General features: G+C 41.0%; 1 protein-coding gene across 14 annotated transcripts in view; it reads right to left on the bottom strand.

The window, feature by feature from the left end:
• ptk2aa (protein tyrosine kinase 2aa) overlaps positions 1-22844 on the bottom strand; it is a 69200-nt gene that overhangs the window by 35149 nt on the left and 11207 nt on the right. For 7 of the 14 annotated variants that reach the window (XM_035992851.1, XM_035992852.1, XM_035992855.1 and 4 more), the window contains exons 1-7: positions 12379-13376; positions 11216-11460; positions 8819-8988; positions 4914-5001; positions 4593-4672; positions 4340-4402; positions 1938-1992 (exon numbers count right to left, since the gene is read on the bottom strand). In XM_035992851.1, coding sequence (XP_035848744.1) covers positions 1938-1992; positions 4340-4402; positions 4593-4672; positions 4914-5001; positions 8819-8988; positions 11216-11460; positions 12379-12502 — 825 coding nt within the window. In that variant the 5' untranslated portion in view covers positions 12503-13376. Of the gene's footprint in view, positions 1-1937; positions 1993-4339; positions 4403-4592; positions 4673-4913; positions 5002-8818; positions 8989-11215; positions 11461-12378; positions 13378-17459; positions 17487-22844 lie in introns of those variants that run through there. The other 7 variants (XM_035992849.1, XM_035992850.1, XM_035992853.1 and 4 more) reach the window with 4 other exon arrangements.

Here is a 22844-nt window from a genome sequence, read left to right as displayed (position 1 = left end):
GCTCTGAGGTTTGATGTGTGTGTGTGTGTGTGTGTGTGTGTGTGTGTGTGTGTGTGTGTGTGTGGAAGTAGAGTCCATTCAGGGTGAATAATCCCATTAAATGACTACCATTCTCTTTCACCAGAACAAACGACAGAAACGTAAATGACAGCTGTGCACACACTCACAACACACACACACACACGTATGTATGCAAGAGCATATATGTCAGAGACTTCACGTCTTTTTTTTGTCCTACCAACAGTTCAACACCCAATTTTATTTTTTTTATTATTCAAGTGTTATAATTGAGATGCTGGAACCAGAACATTTTTGGTATTTTTGCTTGAAAAACAACAAGAATTGTCAAAATAATCAATTATTTGGCTCATTGCTTCAGCTCTAAATAATCAATTATTTGGCTCATTGCTTCAGCTCTAAAACTCATGATGTTAAATGTAACGTATACCTCTACTCATTCTCTTTTTGTTCTTAAATTCATTTAGATGTGTTGGCCATATATATATATATATATATATATATATATATATACAGACCATATATGATCAAATAGAAATCAGTATAAGCCATTGTACATTACAGCGTCAGTCCTGACATCTATAATCAAGTCAGGTGTGCCAATGAATGGATGTTTAACTGCACATATGTCACTGAGTGCATCTTCGTGGCTTATCAAGCAGGATTCAGGGGAGTGTGTGTTGTCATATCTGCCAAAGGAGTAGAAACAGAGAGAAAGAGGAGAAGGGGTAAAGTCAGTGATGAGGGGGGAGTCAGCAGGGCTGGACAGACGGGGGGACCCTAAAAGGAGACGCACATTGACACCTCCTCCTCCCTCCTCATTGTTGGAAAGAGAAAGTGGGTTTAAACATGACCTTAGGGTCACACACACAACACACATACACAAACAGTTTCCCTCCCTCTGCAGAGCATCTGTCCACCCGCCTGCTGACATCAAGACCTTTTCGGGTCACTGGGGCCTCACACACACACACACACACACACACACACACACACACACACACGTCGTAAATTTATCACTGACACAGACACTGTTAATTGTGCAAGCACACCCACCCATCACATGCAAACATACACAACCAAAATCTGCGACGACGACAAAATATATATTCAATATTCTAACCAAAAGCTTATTTAACATGTGTGTTAATTCCACAACGAAAGTTATTAAACCTGCAGGATGCTGATGATTTAATAACCAACAAATTTAAATTTCAGTACAAATCCTGGCTAGCCGTTTCCCGTTTCCAGTATTTGTGTTAAATTAAGCTAACCCGTTGCTGGCTGTACCCTTATATTTACTGGACAGTGATGACAGTGCTATCAATCTTCTCATCTAACTCTCGGCAAGAAAGCGTTTAAGTGTATTTCCCAAAATGTCAAACTATTCCTCCAACGGTGAGGCTTGCAAAACAGGGTTTCTTCACTGTTGAAAACTACATTCATCACACTCGTCTGTATGTAAGGAGGTTCTCAGGTAAAAATATCATATTTTCCTATTCATTCTCTCACTCATTTCCATTCACCTAAACTGCGCTGGTTAGTCGGCCAAGATTTAATTTCTATCGTGATGAGTCTTTGGACTGCTTCACACTTTGTCAGCCAGGCCAGCCTGGGTCTGACAACACATCAAGTAAAACATTCTGAAACTTGGCTCAAGGGCACATTCACTTTCACTAGGAAGCTGCCTATAAACCATGCGCTTTGGTTACTTTTAGTAACTGAGTAACTCCATTGGAGCAGCTGGGCCACTATGATAGCAGCTGCTGAATGAGGGGAGAGCATTACTTACTCACCCTACCAGGACACCCACATTTAGATCAGAAACCCTCTTATTCATTTCAAGAAGAGAAAGTGAACCTAACACATATACTCCTCCACCTCTCTTTTGATCTCCATTTTAAAGGCATTAATCTCACCTTGACTGAATCCAACAGATCTTTTGGGAAAAAGCGCCTCAAACCAACGTCTTTCCTGGAAAGAGACAGAGAGAGATACGAGAGGAAGAGAGCAGCATAATTATTGTGCTGTAATGACACAGAGGAATGTTAATTGACAACCACTTCTGTCTTTATCTGATTTCAGCAGCTTATTTTTTCTTATGTAGAGAAATTACCAAACAACATCTATAGACAGATACAGTTAGGCAGGACAGACAACTGAAGACGAGAAACAGAAAACAGAAACAGAAAGCTATGACTAAGTGCGGACTATACAGAGCACTGCTCATCTTTTCCTAAGAGACGGGGCTAAGGAAAAAGCAAGAGAGAGAGATAGAGAGAGGCAGGGAGGAGTACAAAGAAGGAGACAACAGAGACAAAGAAAGATGTGCAGAGCTAAAACAGGAAGCTAGCTAATAACTCCTCTGGAGAGAAGACAAGAACAGGGGGAGGAGGACAGAACGAGTTGAGGGAGAGAGTAGGGAATAGGCAGAGAGCTTACATCATCCTATTTCTCCAACATAGTCAAATATCAGTCAATTATTATTTTAGTGTTATTACAGTGTTGGGATTTCAATTTAAGGGCAGTGCAGATGTTGTCAAGTAAGTTGTAAATCACAGATACAAGTGCTGCCCTGGCTGTCTAAACTGCCAGGCTTGTCTCAGCATAAAATATTCTCCACTGTGGCAAACACACGTACAAATACTACTACTTTGCTTAGGGCTGTGCATTATGTCTATAAAAAGTATAAAACGTGCTGTATTTAACCCCTAAAACTGTCCTCTCTCTCAAAATCAAAGTTGCGCACATCACAGGAGCAGGAAGAAGCACAAAGAATATAATGCTCTGAAAGATGACACACCAAGCCGACCTCAAAGAACAAGCACTGATGAAGGCCCACTGATTAAACGCGTTGCATTAGCCAACAAACCACAAGGACTACAGCCAAATACAAACAGCTGATCTCCAACATGCACATATGTCCAGTGGCTGCATAAATGGAACAAACCAGGCAGAAGCCTGTCATCCTACACCAAACAACAGTGTAGAAATGAAAACAAATCAAACTAGTCTACCATTTTCACACTAATGCAAATCTGTTTTATTATAAACTTTGGAAACAAACAAAATGGGTTTGTAAATGTCCTCATTATGTCTGAAAGGTTTCCTGGAAAGAACTATGCAATTGGTAAAAAAGGATGGGGGAAAATAGAGATAGTGTTCAATTTGTACACACTTCCAGTTAATTAACTCCAATTTTTTCCTAGCGTAACCTACAAAAAAACATGCAAAAGAGGAAGCTCTTTCAAGTGAACTCCTTGAAAATTCTAAAGGGAATTATTCGGAAATCATGGACCCACTAAAAATAAAATGTTCAATTCTGGTCTTTTGCTATTTGATGAAAAAGAAAAGGCAGAGGTGAAAAAAAAAGAGAAATTAAATGGGTGAAACAACAGACACTACCCAGAAACTATGGGCGGCGATCGACCACAAACACTCAACAAGAGCCACGATGGCCAACTGTCAGTTTGGTGTATCCAAAGCCCCGACAGCACTTTCCTTCTCCCTATGTTGTTGGTTTAAAATATGCATGACACAACATCTTGTTCAATCAACAGAGAGAGACAGCAAGGGAGAGATAGAGAAAAAACAAAGCGAGGGAGAATGCAGGAGAACAGCAGACAAAAATAGAGGACAAGAGCTAGAGAACAGAGACAGAGAAGGACTGAGAGGTCGAAGAAGAGAGACAAAGAGATATCGGTGGAAAGACAGAGGTCATTCTTCTCAATTAATTGGAGAGCTCGTTAGGCTGATGGACAGAAAGAAAGACCTCATTGGAATAGGGCAGCTCATTAGAATCCGACCACGTTAGAGCCAAGCCTTGTTAGGACCAGAGCTTGTTAATGTTCCTCATCGACATCCATCTACCAGGGAGCTGATGGTGGCTCAACACGTGGAGCAACCAAGAGAGCTAACTGACAGAGCAGCCAAACCCAAATTAATCTACAAAAAATAGTATTAAACATACATGATCGGGTGCTGAATAAACACAGTGTTGTTCAAAAATGATAATTGTAGCTAGATTGCAGACTTTCTTCGCACCAGTAAATGTAAAAACATGTCGAGTCAAAGTTGGACTGCAACAGAACTGAACAATTTTTAAATGTTTCCAGACTCTTGTACTGCTAATGAAATTCTGTCTATTGTTTTTTCACGTATCCAGATTTCTAGGAACTGCATATAAACGCCGTACCAAAAACGGAGACGCTGTGTTGTTTTTCTGTTGGGTTACAAAAATATTTCCAGGTAGAGGAAGGATGTGATGTACCAGAGAGGTTATAAGCTGCTGCAGCACTTTGCTCATGAAGAAAATACTTACTCCAATAGTTCATAGTTGGATTTCTTGTCCAAGGCGTTTCCTCTCATCTCTTTGAAGAACCTCCTGAAATCAAACCAGCAGAACAGAGAGAGAACATGGTCAGATACATTCCACACACCCACCCACCCACACCCACACACACACACACGCACGTTGTAAAAAAAGAATAGCCATGGAACATAAAAAAAATCTTGTAGTATTCAGTATAAGTCCTAAAAGAAAGCCTCCGTTCAGTAGTGTGAGAAAATCCCACCTGATTTCTAGACAGCCCAGTTTGAGAGCTACATCTTGTTCCACCTGTTCCCCGATCTCTGTCATGTAGTCATTCTTCACCTGGGAGACACAAATACACATCACAAAAATATGTTTATTTAAACATTTATTTTTACAAACAATAAATGCCAAGCCATGTATCTCACACACAAATACACTTGCAGTCCTGCTGACCTAGATTACCTAAAGGCAAACACACAGTCCTTCAAGCAGTGCCATATGTCTCAGTGCAGGCTAGCTGCTGGCAGGAAATGAAATGTGTTTGTATTTGTGTTGTGTTGTGCTTTGTTTGTGTGTGTACCTGGTGGTAGAAGTAGTTGAGTGTAGGTTTGTCTTCTGTAAACTGCTGCACAAAGCCCTTTGGAAGATACCGGATCCTTAACTCATACCTACAGAGGACAAGAAGAAAGGGAGGGTGAGTGTGTTATGTACAGTGCAATTTTTCCAACTTATGCCGACCTTACACCAAACGACTTTTCAAGCGATTCCACTGTCGCAGACTAATTTCCAATATCGGAATGAAATCATGAGAGTCTTGCTAGAGTTGGGGCGCACTCCCGTCATCTCAATCGTTGGGTGTAAGGTGGTCATAAAACTAAAAAAGTTTTCCCCGCTTTGACGTTCCGACAAAATGAAACGTGTTTGATATTATCGTAAGTTTTACCAACCAATGGGTGCGCTCCCTCCAGCACTAAACAGGAAGCAGCAAATGGCTAGAGCCAGTGTTGTCCAACAGGAGTTTTACCGGCGGATAAACGCACCTAGACCTTCGGGTACTGCCGCTATTCATCTGCATGTACAGCAGAACAGAAAATCGGCAAACTTTCCCTAAAGTTACCAGCTAACGCTAGCGGGAGCTAGCTAGCTTAATTACATTTTTCTTGCAATGTGTGACCCTGCAAGATCCCCAGTCTTTACATATTATGACAATCTTTAACGTTAGATGTGAGATGATTGTCTTTAGATTTGAGATGGTGTCAGACTTCAGTCTTTTCAAAGTCTGTTCAGTCTTCTAGTAGTGTATGGTAGGCATTAAGTAGCAAAAAAACGAGTCTTGGCCTTCATACTGTACAAAAACTTGCAGCTTCTGTATCCACTGGAAATAAATGTTGGGATACAGTGATATGTTTGAGTTGTCTTCTATGTGACAAAAACATCAAAATAAATCAATTTAAGAACCAAGTGGAGAGCAGAGGAGAGGAAAGGAAAGGAGGACAGACGTTTCAACTAAAGGCATTAGATTAAATCAATCAAAGAGAAGACATGATTAAAGAGAGGATGACGAGAAGATGAGAGGATTAGAGAAGGAGTAGGGAGAGGCAGAGATGGGAGGTGAGGAAAAAATTGATTTGCAAGAATGCAAATAAGAAGACTGATTGCAAAATCAGTGGAGGAGAGACAGAGAGAGTTGTTGACTAAGTCAGACAAAGCATGCATCTGGTTCTCTCTTTGTATGTCCACAGTGGAAAAAGTCTCTACCTCACAATAGCATTAGCACCCAGACAGCCACAATAAATGTAATATATACCAGTGAATTAACATTCAAACTGCCAAACCAACTCAACCACACAGCACCACACACACAGACAAGACCTCCCATCACCAGACAACAGACGGGTCGCACTATTTTTCATGCAATAAATCACTTCTGCTATTTTGGTGTACAATAGGGCAGATTGCTGAAGCTAGCTGTTTAAGGAGACCGTGACTTTGACTAAATTTACATGGCCAAATAAGTCACGTTAAACATCAAGGACACTGGTTATAAAGGGAAACTTCACAGCTTTTCTTGATGTTCTTTCCTCAAGTTCTTGCACGCACCTGCCACAAAAAGTCAAGTCAAGCTGGACGACATTTTGTCATTTTGTCTTTGGCATCTCATAAATCTCCTAAAGCTAAAGCTGCTCCGCCTGGTAATGTTTTGAGATGATAACACCTCAATTTTAAACTATCCTTGGTCATTGCCTGCTGGCTGCATAATTAAAGTGCTGTTACAACAGATTTCACTTCCCATTAACTTCTATGAGAAACAGGCAGAGACTTGACAAATTGACCCCATCTTTTCCACTGTGTGTAGAGTTTAATCTGATTAAACTTTGACATACAGCATTGCGAGGCTCTCCAATGTCCAGCAAATTTGAGAGAAATGGTGAGATTGACCTCTTGTTCATAAAATACAGTCGTATGAAAAAGACTGGGCACCCCTGACAATTTCCATGATTTTCATTTATAAATAATTGGGTGTTTGGATCAGCAATTTCATTTTGATCTATCAAATAACTGATGGACACAGCAATATTTCAGTAGTGAAATGAGGTTTATTGGATTAACAGAAAATGTGCAATATGCATCAAAACGAAATTAGACAGGTGCATAAATTTGGGCACCCCAACAGAAAAATCACATCAATATTTAGTAGAGCCTCCTTTTGCAAAAATAACAGCCTCTAGACATTTCCTATAGCCTCTAATGAGTGTCTGGATTCTGGATGAAGGTATTTTGGACCATTCCATCTTACAAAACATCTCAGTTCAGTTAGGTTTGATGGCTGCTGAGCATGGACAGCCTGCTTCCAATCATCCCACAGACTTTCAATGATATTTAGGTCTAGGGACTGGGATGGCCATTCCAGAACATTGTACTTGTTCCTCTGCATAAATGCCCGAGTAGATTTTGAGCAGTGTTTTGGGTCATTGTCTTGTTGAAATATCCAGCCCCGGTGTAACTTCAACTTTGTGACTGATTCTTCAACATTATTCTCAAGAATCTGCTGATATTGAGTGGAATCCATGCGACCCTCAACTTTAAAAAGATTCCCAGTACCGACACTGGCCACACAGCCCCACAGCATGATGGAACCTCAACCAAATTTTACTGTGAGTAGCAAGTGTTTTTCTTGGAAGGCTGTGTTCTTTTGCCACCATGCATAACGCCCCTTGTTATAACCAAATAACTCAATCTTTGTTTCATCAGTCCACAGCACCTTATTCCAAAATGAAGCTGGCTTGTCCAAATGTGCGTAGCTCAAGCGACTCGGTTTGTGGCGTGTGCGCAGAAAAGGCTTCTTCCACATCACTCTCCCGTACAGCTTCTCCTTGTGCAAAGTGCGCTGAATTGTTGAACGATGCACAGTGACCATTTGCAGCAACATGATGTAGGTCTTTGGAGGTGGTCTGTGGGCTGTTTTTGACCGTTCTCACCATCCTTCGCCTTTGCCTCTCCAATATTTTACTTTGCCTGCCACTTCTGGCCTTAACAAGAACTGTGCCTGTGGTCTTCCATTTCCTCACTATGTTCCTCACAGTGGACACTGACAGCTTACATCTCTGTGAAAGCTTTTTGTAGCCTTCCCCTAAACCATAATGTTAAACAATCTTTGTTTTCAGGTCATTTGAGAGTTGTTTTGAGGCCCCCATGTTGCCACTCTTCAGAGGAGAGTCAAAGAGAACAACAACTTGCAATTGACCACCTTAAATACCTTTTCTCATGATTGGATGCACCTGTCTATGAAGTTCAAGGCTTAATGAGCTCACCAAACCAACTGTGTGTTCCAATTAATCAGTGCTAAGTAGTTACATGTATTCAAATCAACAAAATGACAAGGGTGCCCAAATTTTTGCATAGCCTATTTTTTTCATATCTGATTAAATTTAATACAACTTAGTATTGCTACACTAAAAATCTTTGGAAAATACCCCAGTACTCAGCTTTTATTAGAAAATGAATGGCATGCCACTGTGATCATTTTCTGTGACGACAGAGTAAATTATTATGCAGCCTCAGATGGGTGCCTAAACTTTTTCATACCACTGTATTAATTGTTTATACTCTCATTTAAATAACTGCATGGCTTTGACACTACTTAGCTAATCAGAAGCTGTATGGTTTACAACTTTGTGGACTGCTGTTGTTAGCCCGCTAGCCATGCTAATGCCCAAGGTTTATGCTCACAACCCTTCCCACAATCCTGTCTGTACATGGAAATCTGGTCTGACAGCACTTTTACAACCACTCTGCATTTGCAGCCATAAGCAGTAAGTGACACTGTAAGTAACTGTAAGCTTACTGTAATTGATAGAATATTCAATATGCTACATTAGCACAATCAAACACAATGTTCAGAAGATGACGCACACACACGCACAGACCCACACAGATAGACACACACACACACACACACACACACACACACTCTCCTTCTCTCACCTCCACTCCTCATTTGGTCGTGCCTGGTCATATTTCTCTCTGACGTGGGACACACCCATATCAGGGTGGAGCCAGTGCACCTGGTCTCTGGATTGGCTGTTGCTGAGACGCAGGCCAAAACAAGACGTCCAGCGCACTTTGTGGATGTCCAGAATCTTCTGGATGATTCCCTGGTGACAAAGAGTGAACGATGTTATTGTTATACTTTTTTTTACCCACGTCCCCTGCACAGTTACACTCACTATTGTGAGACTCAACACTGATATAATTTAAGGATAAAGTACAAATTCTGCAGAAATTACTTTTAGCACCGGTGTATAAGGCTAAATCGGGCAAAATCACAAAAAAATGTGCACCTTTATCTACGGTGGTACTGCTCTAGATGTGGTGACCCAACAAATGTATATCAGTGTAGTGAGTGCTAAATAAAACAGAGAATCCCAGTGGACAAAAACAGTTAGCCAGTCTATAAAGAAGTCCGTCTGTCGTACCTCAGTGTGCCAACTATGCTCATGTTAATGTCTGGCTTTTTGCATCAGGTCAATGAGGGCATGAGTCTATGCATGTGTGTGTAGGTGACTTCAAGTGATTTAACATGACGTTCCCACCCAAACAAGTTGACAGACATCATACACACATGCATGATAATGCTCACAGAACCATGAGTTGCAAAAAACACTAGGGGGTCTGACCTAGATACTGAAGGAGAAAGTGAGGAGAGAAGATGTGCAGTGACGTGTCCTGTACGATCACTAAATTTTGAGCAGCGGTAAGTAGTTTGTACGTCATGGGAGTGGATCTAAAAGCATACTGCTAAGTAAACAAACACACGTATACACACACACACACACACACACGTACGTACACACACAGTGTGCCCTGAGATTATATGTATTTGCTAGCAAAATACTCTGTGTCCTTTATCAGAGCAGACAGCTAGGAACTTGAGCTGAGGATAAACATCAAAAAGTCCCCTTTTGCTACATTAGGGGGCAAAGGGGGCCAAATCAGCACCAAATATTACCATCGTAAAAGTTATAATGTTAAGTTTTAGTAGAATAATGGTAAAAACTGCAGCTGAAAATAGTCCCCAGCAAATGCACTATTTTCCTCCGTTTTAGTAATGTTTACGTAGCAATGCTAGCGGCTTGGCTCTAAGGATGGCAATGTCAGTCTATCAGTCCACCACTTTGGTTCAGACAGAAAAATCTCAACTATTGGATGGATTGCAATGACATTTATTACAGACATGAACTGTCCCCAGAGGATGGATCCTCCTGACATTGTTGATCCCCTGACTACATTTCCTCTACCACCACCACGAGGTTGACAGTTGTGATTTGAAGTGAATGTTTTGACAACTACTAAATGCATTGCCATGGAATTGTATATAAGCATTAATGTTCACCACAGGATAAATTTGGTGATCATCGTCAAAAATGTTATTTGTTTTTATATACTTGGTATATGACCAAATACCTGCAAAACTATTGATATTCTCATCGGTTTCAGGTGTACTTTGTGTTTACTGCTAATTCGGAAATGTTAGCATGCTAACACGTAAACTAAGATGGTGAACGTGATAAACATTACCTGCTCAGGAGGAACAAATAGGCTTGCAAATGTGCCACAGACAGAGTAGGAAACACTGGGAGGCAACACATTGCTGGCTTTGGTCTTTTCATGGGATTTGTTGACAATTTGAAAAATGTAGAATAACACCCGACTTTCAGTTTGAACTGTTTTGGATTGTAATTAATTGTAAGGCGTATCCTGTATTTTGTCACAATATAGACATTAAGTAGCCTAGAATCTAGACGCACCCTAGCGGCAGCAAATGTAATTTGCAGCCAGGGGGTCTAGCAACTCTCCGTTGGCTTGTGAGCTGGAAAAACCAAACTCTAGTCAGGCCAATCACATCGTGTATAGAGTCGGTGAGCAAGCTTAACATAATAACGGCAGAGTTGCGACAGTTCCGCGTGAATTCCCTGCTACTTTAAAACAAAGAAGATGGCTGCTGCTGCTGGCGAACAGCGTCTTTGGAATTGGCTTTGGCCGCGACTCTGGAAGACTTGAGTTAAGCTTTTCTTTGAGAAAAGAACAAAGAACGGCACTGAAGTCATTCTTAAAAAAGGAAGATGTGTTCAGAGTTTTGCCGACCAGATACAGCCAAAGTTTAATCTATCAACTAGCTCCGCTACCTTCTTCGTTGCTCTGCTTGGTTGTAGCGCTATCCTATTGCGTGCAGAGGTAATTTGAAAGACAACCGTTTATCCCGCCCCTCGGATTGAGCCCTGCCAATGGTGAGTTCCCAGACCCAACATCTTGACGTGGGTCTAGCTTGTCAGGCTAGACATTAAGTACATGGTGGGACATAATGGGTGTGTTTCTTCTTACCCTGACATCGGTTGCATCTCCATATCTGATATTGGAGGACCAGCAGCTGTGTTCAGTGTTGGTCTCAAAGTGATGGAAGACTTTCAGAACCCTGTCCACGGAGCCAGCCATGGTTCGGTCCGACCCCCCCGCGCTCAGCCGTGACTTGGCGCCTCCCAGGAGGGCATGGTTCAGGTTGGGGTCCAGGTAGGCCGTCGCCATGGTTTTCCCAGCTGACACTGCTGCTGCTAGGTGTCTGTCATATTCTGGGCAGGAGAAGAGAACAAATCAAACATCGGTAAAATGAGTAAGAATAGAGAAGAATCAGAAGAGAATGTATTTTTCTTTATTTAACTTAATCCTTCCTACGAGAGTTTACACATACATAGGAGAAGATTGTATTAGGGCAAACGTAATATTATGTACTGATGCTACATGTTTTCTCCTCCTCTCTGATGTGCTTGTAATGTTGTGGACTTGAATTCTACCTAAGTTCTTTGGAAAGATAGTTCTTTGGGAAGATGAAAAACACTGAACAACTTAATACTAGAGAGCGAAATGAAGAGAGAAGTACAGTCAGGGTCAAGGCTCAATATGTAAGCGCCTGTTTCTATGACACAAAGACAATGCACCTCAGACTGACGTTTTTCCTGAAAATGAAGTCGTGACATTGACACACTTCCTGGAATTTCACAGTAACTTCATCTGGGAATGCCCGACAAGAACTACCTCCTCTGTGTCTGTGTGTATGAGTGTGCCAGATGTGTGTTTTTGTATGTGTGTGTGTGTGTGTGTGCGCTGTGTAGGAAAACAAATTGTGAGATCTCTTTCACTCTCTCTTTTTCTGCTTCCCTTTAGTCCTGTGCTTCTCCTCCTCTGTCCTCCATTAAATGAAAACTGATATGTTCTAGTAGGTAATTACACCTGAAAGAAAGAGATGGAGAGAGCGGACACACACACACACACACACACACACACACACACACACACACACAGAACTTAAGAGGAAAGAGTGCAAAGTTGTTGAGGGATATATCACAGTAAGATAAGTGTTACTTTGCCCATTTCAAATGGTAAATACTTATCTATATCAACAAATTACTCTGATGGCTGTGTGTGTGTGTGTGTGTGTGTGTGTGTGTGTGTGTGTGTGTGTGTGTGTATTAAGGAGATTTAATTTATACCTCTATCCCAACACATGGGGAAGGGGCTACAGCCGCTCATTGCCATGGAAACACATGTCTGTCCCTTCCTGTGTCTGTCTGCCCGGAGGACAGATAGACAGCTAGTGGTCTCACAGCCACGCATCACACACACACTGAATCTTTTCTTTACAAAAGCTACATAAATACACACACCAAGATCCTGATACAACTGCAAGAACACATTCACATAACCAAAACACCACAACACACACACACACACACACACTCCTGCTTCAAGGCAGAAATCTTTGTCTCCAACTATTGTCAACAGCTTTGTTAGCCAACAGTTACTTCCACAGCGGTAATCCTAAAAAAGGCCAATATTCTGGTCCATTGACACATTGTATGGAGTGTGACGATGCTACAAAAACACATCAACAGGTAAAATGTAAAAAAAAAAAAAAAAAACGTCTTTCTTTGTCTTCTTAATCCATTCCTGTTATCTACAGCTGAACAAGTCAAGAAAGATCCCCAGAGATGTAAAGTAAGCCACAAACTTCCCTCCTCTTCTTTTTCAGTCCACTTCGAAATTACTCTTCAGCGGCCCCTCTTGGATGACAACAGACTGTTTGTTTTTTGCCCAAGGTCTGCCCCATGCCTGCACTCCATAGTTACGCAGTTGCCGTGGAAGAGTCAAACGACCATCGCTCAGGAGAGGATTTGGGTTATTTCACTCAGTGGAGTCCCTGTGATGGTGAGAAGACTGCCCCTCCAGCAAAAGTTCACAGCCCAATCCGACTTGTACAGGGCTGATCCAATGGACATTCAGTTGGTTAGTGGTCACAGAGAAGGAGAGATAAATACTGTTCTCAGTGATAAACAAACAGTTATAAAAGTTATCTTCTTCTCATGGAAAAAGAAAGTGAGAGAAAACAGTGAGCCAGAAAAAAAGGAAACAGAGACAGTGGGACAAAGAGAGAGAAATAATATGCAGCGATTGTTTCAGGATGAATGAGAGGAAAAAGTGGACAGAGCCGCACAACAGAAAGAAAGTTGAGTGGAGAATCAGAGAGAGAGAGAGAGAGAGAGGGGGGGGGGGGGGGGGCTTCTGGAGGGAGGAGCTAGAAACTATTAATATGCTAATCTTGCTAGTCTCTTGTGTTCAATGACAAAAAAAAAACCTTTTGCTTCTGTTTATGAAGCTGACCTCAGAACAGCCCTATGTTGTATGGCTACCATCACAAATGCAACTCAAAGGAAGAGAAAAGAAGAGAAAAATAACTAACTACTCAGACTCAACTACAGTATTTCATTAAGATCTTAATCATCTCCACTGTACTCCCGCAGCCCATTGAAAACTCAATATCAGGGTTTTCCCTACCATTAGACGCAGCACCCAAGTCATTTTGGCCACCACCTAAGCCAAATGTATGTAAAATCAATGTGAGCATCAAAACTAACTTAATGACTTTTCTTAGATCTAATCATTGTAGTTGGTCCCCAGTGGACTTCTTTAGCCAGTTTTGTCTTTAAGCTTTGAGTGTTATTTATTATCTTCTCTAGCTTTTCCAATGTTTCAGACTGATATGATAGTAATAATAATGGTCCAAAATGATGGGAAATTGCAAAAAACATTTATTGAAAAACGTAACATTTTCTTGAGGGAGGACCCCTAAACCCTTTGCCAAATACGTGCACCTAAGTCAAATTGCCACCATCCCCTGATCTTGCACAGATAACACATCCTTCTTCCTATACATATTGTGGATGAAAAATAAATACAGAAAATGAAAAACATTCTCCCAAACCCTAATATTCTATCATAGAAGATCAGAAAAGAGCATTTGGGCCAACACCGCCATTGGCCCTGGCTGTGCCCAGCATGTCAACTAGCAGCTATTAGCAACATGCCAAGCAATCCAAATCCAAACCAAGGTCTCAATCAATAGCACTTCATACTGCACATCAAAAATCATTCAGCGTGTACTTTGGGGGTCCTACGCTCTACAGCTCTCAGAGTGCTCAAGGTGCTGCCCTGAATGCTCATCTCCAAGGCAACGTGCCTACAATATCCTTACGAGCGAGTGGCATCTATCACCGTGACTGTTGCTGCTGACCAGGTGCCAGCCTCCAATAATCAAATGGATATTTAAATGGCTGAACACTGACTGGAGAGCTGAACAGACCTCAGCCAGTTAGTGAACACACACAAGTACAAAAGCACACAGCAAAGTCATAGAAACGTGAAACCTTAATGGTACCTTGTGTGTGTGGGGAAGTGTGTGTGTGTATGTGGGTTTCCTTTAATTTGTGCTCCATCTCAGGCATTGGCCATTGTTATGAAGATCTGGTGGGAGCAGGGGTTTTTAGTAGTGTGTGTGTGTGTGTACACTTTTGAAAGCCTTTTGTCAAGGGGCCGGATGTTGCCATGAATGGGAAGCGCTCTTTTGGGACCGTGCCAGAGTCTCTCTCTCTCTCTCTCTCTCTCTCTCACCATCTACTAAATGCAAATAAAAATTCAAAGATGCAGGTAAACCTCAGAAGTGTAAAAGCTACTTTGATGTAACCTTGCATTTTATTAGTGAACAATTAATATGTTTGCACCCATGCCTTGAAGTTAAATTTCAAACGCTATTTGAATTACAAACGTATTGTTTATTTTCCTAAATTCAAACAGTGTTTTCCTGCATGTAATCCACATCACTCTTTACTTTACTGCATTACTCTTTTGCTGCTGACTCTTTCAGAACTACATGTAACAATAAAACTTTTGCCGGGGGTTTTCATACTTGCATGTCAAAAGGTCATTTAGAGTCAGAGCCCCTTTAACTACTGACAATGTCAACTTTACAGCTCCCCCTATCAATACAGTAATGAGGATGTAATGATTCCTTAGTTCTTTGTTTAAAAAAAAGAGAAATTAGCACACATGGATATGGATGGAGGGATGTGTCAATAATGTTTGCAGGGGCTTTTTGTTGTGGTTTCATGTTGCTTTCCTACTGTGTATGTACATGTTTTACTATTTATTTATGGTGTGCTATATGTTGTATTTATTATATAATTAGAAAAATTAATACAACTATTGAAAGATATTTATTTGCAGGGTGACGTGTTCTTGTGTTATAATTTCCTTGACCTAGAGGAGGAACAATTCCATGTCTTTCTGTGTCGTTGGCATCAACAGTTTAATGTGATTTTATCCAAGTTGTACTAATGACTTGCACTGATGCCATGCATCCCCTCTGGTCTTGCTAATCAAATAAATAGATATGTCAGTGGTCCAATGTAGTATCTGAAGCCTATGGAGTGATCTTACCATAGACTGTATATAAGAATGGACCAACAGATCCCGTTGATGTGGACGGAGACCAGTGAAGGCCGTTAGAAGCACTTTTCCGGTGAGCGCTGAGCGTTACTGCGCAGCCTCCAACTGAGAGAGACAATGTAAATGTGCCGTGAGCAACCTGTCTGAAAGTTGTAAGTCTTCTGGTAGCTGTGCCAAGAGAAATCTCAATCATTCCCAATCTTGCAGAGACGGAGAGCGTAGGTATATGTAAGGAGATAACATAGGCACAGGCTAATTATTGCTAACTAAAATGCTAGTTAACATTAGTAATTCAACTTAAACAGCTAATGTAAGTCCAAACTGCCTGCGAGCTTCTCCTGTACTATACGGTAATTCCTCTACTATGCGACAGTAAGTCGCGTGGTTATGACACAATCGTTAGCCTATTTTTTACCAAAACGTCTGCTACGGAGCCATAACGTGAGGTACAAGGTAATGGAGCCTTTTATACATTGTCGTGTTTCTTTAGAAATAAACAATGGACAAATAGAGTTTTTAAACGCTTCAGATGTAAAGTTATTCACTGTCAAAGTGACGTCAAAATGAATGGCAGTCAATGGAATGCTAACGTTGGGTGATCGCTTTGTAGCATCAAAATGGCGCCATAGGAGGTTCGAGCTCTGAAGCGAAGCTTACCCCCTTGGATCTTACTGATGAAGACTCCACATCTTAAAGTAATCACCTAAGGCGTGAAGGAGCAAAACATAGTTTTAAAAACTAAACACAAAAACATCAGTACACACACACACACACACACACACACACACACACACTGGAATTACCCTTGAACATCCTGTCCAACTTTGCTTCTGTATTGAAAATGCCATTGTTATTCTCTTGCTTCCTCCCAGCTGGCAACAAATGAGAATTGCAGGACACTGGTAACTTAATTCATCTGATATGACTGGCCAGCAAGGCCTTCCTTCAGGGCATGATGCCATGACTGAGTCATAATTCATATGATCTAGCCCAGAGCATGTTCAGACTTTTTGATTATTTGAAAAGCAATTTTTCTACATGAAGAGTTGCATGTAATTTAGTTTTTCCTCAATATACTATAGGTATAGTCGACAGAGTAATCTTATAAGCATACTTGTTCTTAGTTACACTGTAATCCCTTTCATGAAACAATGTAATACTAAATAAAAGTGTTCCTCATCTTTGACAAAATAACCTTAACTCAAGGTCCACTTACTAATGCTACTAATACTACTAATTTACATTTCCGGAGATTTCAACTGCATCTCATGGTCTTTACTAAAAAATAGATAAAGGAAATAATTTGCAATATATCTCAATATGTTTAAAAACGCAATAATATCTTATCGTGACATAAGTATCATTATAATATCGTATCGTGGGGCCTCTGGTGATTCCCACCCCTAGTCTTCACCCACAAATTGCATGTAGGCTCGGACGTCATGGCGTTGGCTTAGTTGTCGTCACATGATTTAAATGTGAAACTTAGGTCACATGATGACAACTAAGCCAACTCCATGACAACTGAGCCGATTTTAATTAGCTGGTGAAGACGTGGTTAAAAGCTCCAGAAACAAAACAAAAGGCTCATAAGTGGTCGATGTGTTAAGATTGTCTTATCAAACTATTATTAAGGTCATTTAATGGAGTTTCACACTAATGTGCCTCATCTATTGTGATGACCTGATCACACTTAAGTTGCTACAAACTCTGAATGTGTGAGTGAAGCAGCAGCTGAGAGATTATCAGTGCTGTAGCAGGTGTGTACAAAACACTCAGGGTCTGCTCTCACCTGTGTAGTAGGCAATCCTGGAAATATCTGCAAGACAAACAGAAAAAATAGAGTTGGCTGGTGTGTTTAATTATGAGCCACTGAATAAAAAAATCATCAGGTCAGAACAAACATGTTAATGAAGTTTTTGAAGTCCCACAGCAAGTGTTCTCAGATAAGTTACTTAATCTAAATTGCAATATCGATTGATTTTGAAAAAAAAAAAAAATCAATATCCCATTGTTACATGATTTACCCACACCCGAGATATGCTGAAGCTTTATTGGTTAGACTAACAAGCTGACTGGGAAATGTTCATGGATTCATGCTTAGCAGCTGTGAGGGTGGACAGTAGTCTATATCCTTGACGTTCCACTTCTGGGATTGCTCCGTTGTCACCAGAAAATCTGCTGTATTTTACTCATTTAGGCCGGATATCCGTTGCCTTGGGCCTCCTTTGTGTTGGCATTTTAAACTCTGGTTGATTTATGAGGACTATGGTTAACCTTTTCTCAGATCTCTGCAGGGTAAATCCAGACAGCTAGCTAGACTATCTGTGCAATCTGAGTTGTCTGTTGGACGACTAAAACAACTTTTGAACGTACACGTTCCACTAAAACAAGTTCCTTCCGAGCCTATTTTGCAGCGGCACCGCAGCTTTTCTCCAGTGCTTAGCACTGCCCAAGACGATTGTGATTGGTTTAAAGAAATGCCAATAAACCAGAGCACGTTTTCCTCCCATCTCCAAATGCTATGTGGAGTAGCCGGACTCTCCTCCAGTGAGCTTTGGAGGAGGGTCTGGCAACGCGAGACTCAGAGGACAGTGGTTGTACTCTTAAAAGGTTGCAGAATTTACATGCTTCTAGGTTTTTGAACACACCAGTATAAATCCACGGTTTTAAGGCTGGGGCATGCTTCTCTGGCTTCTTGAAAAATATGCATGGGGGGGGGGGGGGGGGTGTGTTCAAGACGATAACATGACTGTTAAATGACTGCAAATTTTGAGTATGATTTTGTTTTTTTCTGTTTCAGCTTGCTTAACACTCACGTCCAGAGAATGCATTTGTTAGATTAGGAGGTGAGTGAATCAGCTGCTCTTAACATAACACCCTTCTCTACAAAGACCCCCAGATACTTTGACGTGTACCTTCAGAGAACCACAATACTAGCCTTAGATGAGTGGGCTGGTCACTCTGATTTAATATTTTGAATCTTTATTTTGCAGGAGGAAATGAAAGCTCTAGCAGGAATTCAGTTTCTGGTCAGTAGGAGATCTACACAGTTGATTGATGGTCAAATGACAAAACAACATTTCTCAGGTGACTCTGCATTTAAATACTCCTAAAACTAAGAATAATTCAGTTTCACTGTAGAAGTGTGTACTCAACGGCACTTTATTTTTATGGCTACTATTTACTTGTAAGTTGAAAGTACTCTCCTCCTACTTTCAACTCCTACTCTGATTATTGAGTGGCTTAGTACACTACACTACATCGATACTGCAGCTCCCAGACTCCCACAGGAAGCTCGGGAGAAGCTCTTTAAAAACTTGACACCCAGACCTATCACACCCAGTTAGAGCAGAGATATGGCTGTGTGCAGGAGGTCAGGAGGATAAGTGCCTAAGTGCTTTAGACACCCTGATGTACACACACATACTGGGTAAGCATGCACACACATACAGGGTAAAATGACAGCAGGGGTTATCAACAAAAAATTATGTAATGGTAAGAAAACCCACACACCAAAAGGAAATACCAGAAAGGTGACTCATGGTGTGTGTATTATCGACAAACCCTTTGAAATATGAAAGCAGTACCCTAGAGTTAGTGTGTGGGTGTGCATGGTTGTGGTGATGGGATTCAAGACGACACCATTACAGTGAGACTATAAACTGTTGACAATTCCCAATAACATCTTAAGTACAATTTTTGCATAATATGCTCTGAGAACTTCTTCACTTCACAAACTGCAAATACATTGTTAATATTTTCGGTGATACATTTCCAGTTTCAATTTTAACATCTAAATTGAGGTTTCTCTGACAACTTGCTTGATGTAAATGCATCTCTTCTCAAAACACATCTCGAACAGCAGAACTGTTCTTATGCCAAGCATTATGTCGAACTGGGCCATGACAGGTAAGATAATGTTAAAAGGGTCTATCTTTTTATTAAAATCTCCTATAGGAAAATTCTTTTTTGACTTGGCCTGCAGTAAAGTCATAATGTAAGAACAGCCAGCCTGCTGCCCCACATAACATTCAGGCTTTTGTTATACGTATTTGTATTATTAAGCACAATACATTTCCTCTCATCTCAACATGTTGCCATGGATCACCTTTTCAATGATTATGCCAAAGACAACAATTATAATCAATGACTAAAACCATAACTTAAATGGATAAAATGGACCAAGATAAACAGATCTGGAGCTGCTAAAGTCTCAAAGTGTCTATAATGACATCTACAGTAGACAGATCTGAACCCTGCACACACCATCTGCCCCATGGTTGCTCACGCTGACTATATTTTGTCTTTCCCTGTCTCTCTTGTAAGCATTAAGTGCTATGTAGCCTGCAGCCAAACTGGTGTTGCAACAATCTAGACTAAAACCCATAGGAGACTGTGGCCTTTTCATGTCTGAAAAACAAAATTAGACCGCACCTGAAGAGCTGTGAAAAACATTGCAGTCTTTATACAAATAATTAGTTTAACCACTTTTTATAGATGTGCATTTTCAGCCCAGAGTTCTTTTATATGTGTGACGTTTTATTGATTCACGTCATACAATTTATTAAAAAACTGTTTTCTCTCCATAGAATATCCCGCAGGAGTCCTAGCATCGTGCTAATTACATACCAGTCTGTTTAACAGCCTCCACAGCACATATATCAAAGAGGGCCATGGGACACACACACGCACATGTGCGCACGCTTGGCAGGCGGCCCAAAACACCTGCTCCTCAAGCTGTCCTCAAGAACCAGACACACGAGAGGAGAGGAGTTAAGATTCATCTTGTAGATCTATGTAGATATACTGCCGTCTATCCCACAAATTATTTAGCATTTCTTTTATTTTTATTTTATTTATTTATGATATATTTGTGTTGAAGGTATATCTGTGAAGAATGCCCTCTTAAAGTAACTCCAACAGTTTTCCTACTGTGGGTTTTTGACCTATACTAGCTACCCTCATTTCTGTGGTCAAACCAGCCGTCGCTAAAGTTGGAGACAGAAGCCATTGCAGACTGAGAAGAAGTTGGAGACAGAAGCCGGCAGAGCAGAGCAAAGTCCCGGTGAGCAGAGTAGACATAGTAACGTCGCTTGCCAAACAATATCTGGAAAATGATTTTAATGAATACATGGAGATGTGAGAAATAAGCACCAGTCCAGAACATAGGACCTTCTTCCTGTTTTACTTTCTTGCTCCCACCCCAAACACATCTGACCAATAAGGGGAGTGAACATTCTTACTGGGTTTGTAGTGATGCATTTTGGTTTGCTTGGATTTTTCTCTGTGTGAAACCAAACCAAACCAAGAGAGAAAAAGCTCCAAGTTTACAAACTTGGAACCAGATGTTCTTTTTCCCCCAAAAATGAACACTTCTGCAAGAACCAACTGAATTAACCTGATGAGAGCAGTCAGCTGTTCTGCCTTGTTGCTCTGTGTCTAATGGTTAAAGCTGAGCTGGCACACGCCTCTGTGTGTGTGTGTGTGTGTGTGTGTGTGTGTGTGTGTGTGTGTGTGTGTGTGTGTGTGTGTGTGTGTGTGTGTGTGTGTGACCCTCTGGACAATGGGGCGTAACTGGAGCGTGCAGTCTTACGATGCAACAACATAGTCCCTCAGGCACCAATCACACCTGCCAGACACTAACATACAAATGCATATAATAACACACACGGGATGTTTTTGTCCTTGAAAATATATTTTTGTTTTGAGTTCAAACAGTATCTGAATTTTCTCATTATTTACATTCAGATAAACATCGAGCAATTATTAATTATTATTATAATTATATATTATTAAGATAAATCCTTCACACATGCAACATAATAAGGTCACGTGAACGCATGACTGCTCATACACATTTATCTGCAAAAGCTCACACGCACTGTGACACACACATTCACTCAAGTGTGTATAGTTCAGGTGCAGTGATAAAGCTAACTGGCTTACTGGAGCGGCACGCATGTTAATGTATCAATGTATCACACTCAGACCAGATACACTTTGTATAATTCATCCCAACAGATTTAGGACAAATAAACCAGTGAGATAGCATACGATCTAAACAAATTTTTTTTGATTTTTTTTAAATAAATCAAAAACACATCTGACATTAATGACCAATTAAATTACATTCCCTGTTGTGGGTTTCAAAATATACACATGCACTGAAAACGTGTTTTTGGAGTAAGAAGAAAATCAAACATTAAATATAACATTTTTAAAACCTGAAAATAACCGTTAAAATATATAACAGCTGTTACGTCAGTTCTACTTTACTTGTGCTCATTTAAAATACAAATCAATCAATACTTTGCTGTAGCCTGCTTTTCCCAGTGTTTAGTTTGAGTTAACGTTATTTTAGACTGAATCAAGCTGTCAGCTAGCGGTTAGCCGAATTAGCTGTTAGCTAAACTAACGTTAGCTTCCCGGCGTGGAACAGATCGTGCAATGTCGTAAATCCTCGTAAAACAGGATTATCATCTGTGCACACGCAAACATCTTGCGCATGCGCATGACGGATCGTGCAGGCAGCACAGATCGGGTACCGACAACACACGTGTAGCCTGCTCGAGGTAGTCCATTTCCTGATTGATTCTACCACCACTCCAGTGGAGGCGCTAATGAGCTAGATTACTACACACACAGTAGCAGAAGAAGATCAGCTACACACAACGGAACATACACCGATCGCACTCAGCTTGAGCGAAGCGCTGCCGGTGTTGCACCGAAATCTGTGACCCGTCATGATCTGTGTCCCTCCTGTTAAAAGCGTAGCGCCCCCCTCCGTGGTTAAGGTTAGGGACAAGGGTTTGGTTCAGGTTGAGGTAGGGGGACACCGATCTCGATGGGTCACAGATTTCGGTGCAACACCGGCACGAATGGTTTAAAAAAAAACAGGAGTGAGTCTGTTCATTCTCCCGATTCAGTGACACTACTTGGGTTAATTAACCGAATTAACTTCGGTCAGTTCGTCAACACTAGTGTTGAAGTGCTGCGAGTCAGTCAACCTCCTCTAATTTAGCTACAGCCAGTCAAAAGATAGCATGGCAACCGCAGATGCAGGAGACCCATCGACAGAACTCCTCTTTCACTGAAGTCGCCAGTGTGGAAGTATTTTGGATTTCCAGTGAGTTATTTTGACAATGTTCACATTGTCGACAAAAAAGCCACAGTT

This window comes from Sander lucioperca, chromosome 16 (genome assembly GCF_008315115.2).
Source record: "Sander lucioperca isolate FBNREF2018 chromosome 16, SLUC_FBN_1.2, whole genome shotgun sequence".
NCBI lineage: Eukaryota > Metazoa > Chordata > Actinopteri > Perciformes > Percidae > Sander > Sander lucioperca.
Note: the sequence above shows the minus strand (reverse complement) of the source record. Positions and strands in the feature narration are given on the sequence as shown.